The 6,552-nt window shown below is 36.6% G+C and overlaps 1 protein-coding gene across 1 annotated transcript; it reads left to right on the top strand.

The window, feature by feature from the left end:
• Window positions 1–3,053: 3,053 nt before the first annotated feature.
• Window positions 3,054–6,384, top strand: LOC103381981 (mast cell tryptase-like). The gene is made up of 4 exons (XM_008314615.3): window positions 3,054–3,314; window positions 3,527–3,541; window positions 4,519–4,687; window positions 5,004–6,384. The coding sequence occupies exons 1-4, from the start codon at window positions 3,263–3,265 to the stop codon at window positions 5,293–5,295; spliced, it is 528 nt and encodes a 175-aa protein (XP_008312837.1). The 5' UTR covers window positions 3,054–3,262; the 3' UTR covers window positions 5,296–6,384.
• The last annotated feature ends 168 nt before the right edge of the window (window positions 6,385–6,552 follow it).

The following is a 6,552-nucleotide window of genomic DNA, read 5'->3' as shown; positions in this document are numbered from 1 at the left end:
GGTATGCATGGCGGAAGAAGAACACAGCATTCCAAGACAAACACTTGCTACCCACAGTTAAATTTGGTGGTGGTTCCATCATGCTGTGGGGCTGTGTGGCCAGTGCAGGTACTGGCAATCTTGTTAAAGTTGAAGGTCGCATGGATTCCAGTCAGTATCAGCAAATTCTTGCGAACAATGTTCAAGAATCAGTGACAAAGTTGAAGTTGCGCCGGGGCTGGTTACTTCAACAAGACAACGACCCTAAACACCTACCAAAGCATTCAAGCAGAGGAACAAGTACAACGTTCTGGAATGACCATCTCAGTCCCCAGACCTGAATATTATTGAAAATCTGTGGTCCGTTTTAAAGCGGGCTGTCCATGCTCAGAAATCATCAAACCTGACTGAACTGGAGATGTTTTGTAAAGAAGAATGGTCAAAAATACCTTCAACCAGAATCCAGACCCTCATTGGAAGCTATAGGAAGCATTTAGACGCTGTTATTTCTTTTTCTGTTGGGGTGCCCAAATTTACGCACCTGCCTACTTTTGTTTAAGTAATTATTGCACACTTTCTGTAAATCCTATAAACTTCATTTCACTTCTTAAATATCACTGTGTTTGTTTGCTATTTGATATATTTAATATTGATCCGAATCCGAATTGTTCTGAACAACCAATGATACATAAAGGAAAATCTAAGTGTACCACATTATCTCTATGATATTTATATGTATATTTAAGCAGAACTAGTATAATTATAAGGATGTTATGTGAACAGGTACATAATAGTTTAAATATATGCACAGTATAAATAGTTGAGTAATTAAATAATTAGTTATTAGCTACAGTATACAGGCAGTTCCAGCGGATATATTAGTGTATGATGTCGACCAGATTTATACAACTATTATTACTAAGAGCTACTATACCTGTATAATATGATATTATATAGGACAGACATTAGATAGATCTCTATACTTCAATTTGTTTACAGTCAATTTGAATTGCTTAGGAACAAGAAGGGTGCTCTATCCATTTCTATAAAAGAAACATTCTTTGTAGGACAACTATGTTCCTGTGTATATGTTTGTGTTGGTGCCAGTGTCATTGAAAGAGAAATGCTGATGGGATATGAAGCATTACCGGGTGAATGCTGTTGGAAGAATAGTGAAACAAGATGCTCTTTTTGGTTCTTAAAAATTTAACTCTAACTCCAGAGGAGTCAGTGCCTCGCCAGCCATGAACCTCACCACACCCCACTGGTGTGTTTATCTGATCCTCACACAATCCTGAACTTATACCCAATAAAAAGGCGTTGTAATAGATAGCTGCTGAAAAAGGGGCCCACTCTGGCCCTGGTTGTCACTGTGACGTGAAGTCGTTCTCAGGTCTCCTTCTACAGATGAGGTGGGGGAAACGTTGTGGCTCTATCATATTTTATAGGTAAAATCAGAAAAAAAGTGGTCTTTCAGAGCAGGGCTGTTGTTTGCAACTTATTTAGGTACTGTATGTCATTTAAAATGAACCACACCTTCACACCCAGTCAGCCGCAGACTTAATGATCAAGGCATTAACTCAGAACTGGTTCATAATGACAGCCTGTATGTTGTCGTGCTGTCTGGTTTTTTTTTTTTCACAAGCTCAGAAAAAGTTTTTTTTTTAATAGATTTTTCCAATTAGTGTATAAGTAGAAAAAATAAAGAAATAATTTTTTTTTCTTCAGTTCTTTTCAGATCTCCATTTTAGTTTTCATGGAGCAACATTTAACAGACAACACTACAATTAATTATTCACATTTCTACATTTTGGATTTCCTAAGGAGTTGGTAATATTAATTATTTAGCTTTACAGCCATTCATTTAAATTGGCAGAAAATTAACATGAGTATCCCCTAAGTGATGAATAAAGAATTTAATAAAATTGTTTAAGTTGAGAAACATTTAAAGAATTTAGTCATGCGTCGCATTGAACATCGGTAATGGCTGATGTTTGCCTAGTTAATTGACATAGGTGATCGGCAAATAATAACATCAGTATAAGCTGTATAAGTTGTTATTTTTGCCAGCGGTATCAGCCCTTTTCAAAATTAGTGCAATTGTAAAGTAATTAGAAGATGAGTGGTATGATTATATATAAGGATGTCTAATAATATCGGTTAACCTATATTATCGGCTAATATTAGCGCAATTATGTAAAATTTTGAAATGGAAGTGAAACCACTTCACACAATGAATATGGGCAGCGGAGTGCTGTAAACAGCTGCATATATCGGTATCATATGATATCGGAACCAGAAATTAAGTGTTTGGACAATATCAGCTATCTATTTATGTCAGCAGAGAATATATATATATATATATATATATACACATAAAACCAGATTATCTGAGGCAGCCAACACAGTTATTAGCAATTATTAAATAATAGTTAATAATGGGCAATGACAACCATTGCATTAAAATGACAAGAACAGCAGTGTAAATGTTAGCTAGATATCACATTAACAATTGCAATATGTTTTTTCTACATACAATAATTCAGACAGATCAGGTTCTCTACAAAAACATGCATATATGGAAGTAGGTTGAGTAAATTAACTGTTAATAACTGTTTAACAGAAATAAGTCCATATGGCAAAATTAAGATCAGGTGAGGAAGGTTGCGATTCAAGGAGGGGATATATGTTAGTAGGTTGAGTAAATTAACTGTTAATAACTATTTAAGAGAAATAAGTCCAGATGGAAAAATTAAGATCAGGTGAGGTTTTAAAATGTAACTATCAGCTTCCAGAAAATACAAGCTACTCGGTAGCAAAATTAAACAAATATAACAATTGAAGTATCTAAATATAATTGCCAAAAGCAAGGGTTTAGAATGAATTCTTTCCTATTCCTATTTAAGTGTCATGTCTTATGCCAAAAGAAAAATCTTCAACTCAACATCTTCTATGCTCGTTTCACCAAACACTCCGAGATAACCTCAGACCTAAAGCATCTTACAATACAGGAAAATAGTTCTCAAGAACAAATAGCTAGGTAGGTCAGACAGTGACTATAATGCCTATAGATGTGGTTTCTAGTCTAGTGACTAGAAACCACAAGCTATAGGTTTGAATAGAATGTTGTAAAACAAAACAATGTCTTGCTAGAACGATTATCAACAGAAATATTGAATTAAAAAAAGTATTGAATAGATGGGGAGTGGTTGTGGAGTATATATATGGGGAACATCAGTACTGTGTGTCAAGCACGTCTATTTACAACAAGTGAGGGAGTAACATGGCAACCAGCATCCTTATCCTTTGCCTGTGTACAGTCCTCTTTGGTAGAGGTAAGATTTTATTTTTGAATTTTTTTAATAAATACTTAAATTACTTCCTGTATGTTTGATTGTTGTGACACTACAATAATTTTAACAGATTTTTAGACAAGTTTAGTTTCAACCACTTTTAACTTTGAAATGAGTCAAATCCTGAATTAAAACACATAAACATCAATGCTCAAACAGGATTGTGTAACATTATCTTTTCTTTTTTCTTATAGGCTCAGAAGCTCAGGGTGAGTTCTGCCACACATTCTACTTCTTCTTCTTTGACAAAGCGGATTTAATTATTGAAGGATGATTTGCATTTATATTTAAAGGGACAATAAAAGCTATAAAAGCTTGCTAATATCAGTAGTATAAACAAGGTAGCGGGGTAGAAGTATGTACATTACATTGTAACATACTTGGGACTGAAAATGTATCAAAAATGTTTTTCTTCTTCTTGACCTTGTTCCATATTATTAATTCAAATATTTTGGATTAGTCACAAAAAAACTTTGCTGAGACACTGGACACTTTGTTGCAACAACAGTCTACACAATCTCATACCAGTAGGATAGTTGTCAAAACCACAGGAACTAGTCTAAAGTGCAACTAAACAATGCAGAATATTGAACCACTAGCCTAGGGGTATCAAACATACGGCCCACAGGCCAAAACCTGCCTGCCTGGGGTTTATGTCTGGCCCTCTTGGGATTTATCTGACGTACTTTTTTGCATGAAAACAAAGGGGACTTTTTGTTATTTATAGGTAATCATGTTGTGATTGCACTGATCAACCTGACATCTAATTAGGTTGTTTTCGGCCCTTGAACCAACATGAGTTTGACACCCCTGCACCGGCCATCAAAAGATTTAATTATTTACAAAGCTGGAGTTGTTGATATTTCACAATAACTTCACTTCCTGTAGGCAACTGAACCTAGGTAGACCCCTTCTAAACTTTCTTGGATGAACTGACCTCAACAACAGAACATTCAGAGACTTAACCCTTGTGCGGTCCATTGCATTTTTGTACACACCATTTGTCCTTGTAATGATTTTCATCTTGTCCCAGAATATGAGTATTAATGAATATGAGGAAAAGTTGGTACAAGTTATGCAGTACAGGAACAGACTCACGCATACACAAAGACATATTGAAGGACCTTACAAGGGTTAAAAAGAACCGTTATACCCCTAAGTGACATAATGGTGTGTTCTCTTCCAGTATGCGGAACGGCACCTCTAAATACAAAGATAGTGGGTGGTGAGAATGCTGTTGATGGAGCATGGCCCTGGCAGGGAACAATTCAAACGTTGGCTGACAAACGTCATTTCTGTGCAGGAACTCTTCTTAACACTGAGTGGGCTCTCACAGCAGCCCACTGCGTCAAAGGGTAACACAAATATTCCTAACCGACATAACACAATCACTATCGCAATGATGAATTATTTTTACGTATTTGTTGAGACTTATTCTTATCCATTTCTTACGTTTTTCATTTATATATATGTATGTATACAGATAATAATGATGCTACATTTAAAAAAAAACTAACACAGTTTAGTTGCCCTCCAATTAACTGCCCTTTTCTCATGAAAATAATTTAGTTATGAAGACATATATTTAAATGATGTCAAAAAAAAGAGAAACTGCCACTAAATAATGTCTCTGCTGATCTCTTTGTTTACTTATTTTTTTTACAAATGCAGGAGGTTGGCTGCTGATATAAATATTATTTTTGGAAGACTGGCCCATGGTGCCGTCAGTGCCACTGAGACGAAAACAGCCCTTACGGAGATTATTATCCACCCTGAGTACAACGCCACAACTCATGACAAAGACATTGCCCTTTTAAAGCTGCAAACCTCTATTGTAGTCAATAATCATATCCAGCCTATCTGCCTGCCTACCACCAACAGCCAGTTTTTCACATCCACCCTTTGCTGGGCCACTGGTTGGGGAAAAGTCAACAACAATGGTGAGAATAATGACTTTTTATAATGACTATTCCGTCCTACAATTGTTAATTTACATTAAAAAAACATATACAAGTCACTCCAGAGTCTCACCAGTGCCCTCTAGTCGCTGTCAGTGTGAAAATAACAAACATGATAATTTTTAGTGGTAAAGGAGTAGCAGATACTGGTACACAAGCCTAGTGTGCCCTTTCGCAGCTGTCAGTGAAAAAATACGTAAAATTATATATTTTAATATATAGGTCACCTGAGTATAAGTTGCAAACCCAGCCAAAGGATGAAGAAAAGTGCAACTTATAGTCTGGAAAATACAGTAACCTGTGTAAGGCAATAGGAGCTGTCCACTCAGGGACACAACCAGCATCACAAAGGATGAGCTAGCTCAGTGGTTCTCCGACTTTTTATACTATATATATACACACTATAGCAGCATAGGCCTTCCCTATTAGCTTCCACCACACAGGAGAGATGTTTACAAATGTTTATAAAGATGTTTATGTTTTAATGTTTTATTAATTGTGCATGGTATGTTTCAGATTTATTCAATTGAAAATGTAAATGTGAAAATATGAATTTTCCCCACGTACCACAAGAGAGAACTCGTGTACCAGCATAGTTTGAGAACCACTGAGCGAGCCTAACATTAAATGTGAGAATTAAACCTGCAATAACCATTTTTTTAAATCAAACAAATCTGTATGAACAGTGTTTTAATGAAATTATAAAGTGTAGAGCAAGTCCATTAATATCATTGAATTTTAATGTTTCACTTTTTTTTAGTCTGGCCACACGGTGGTAGAACTAGAACAAGGTTCTAGTTGATCTTTCTGTATGGAGTTTGCATGTGCCTTTGTTTCTCTGCAGCTATTCTGGCTTCCTTCAGGCCCTAATGGGCGTGGCCCTAATGATTAGGGGATTAGGTTGATCCGACACTAAATTGACCATAGGTCGGAATATGAGTGTGCGTGGTTGTTCACCACTACACAGTATACCCTGTGTTGGTCTGGCAACTACCCCATCCTCGCCCATATACAGTTGGTATTGACCTCTACGCTCTGTTACAAACTCATTGTACTGTCCATCCATCCATCCATCCATCCATCCATCCATCCATCCATCCATCCATCCATCCATCCATCCATCCATCCATCCATCCATCCATCCATCCATCCATCCATCCATCCATCCATCCATCCATCCATCCATCCATCCATCCATCCATCCATCCATCCATCCATCCATCCATCCATCCATCCATCCATCCATCCATCCATCCATCCAT

This window comes from Cynoglossus semilaevis, chromosome 8, assembly GCF_000523025.1.
Source record: "Cynoglossus semilaevis isolate Cse_v1.0 chromosome 8, Cse_v1.0, whole genome shotgun sequence".
Taxonomy (NCBI): Eukaryota; Metazoa; Chordata; class Actinopteri; order Pleuronectiformes; family Cynoglossidae; genus Cynoglossus; species Cynoglossus semilaevis.
Note: the sequence above shows the minus strand (reverse complement) of the source record. Positions and strands in the feature narration are given on the sequence as shown.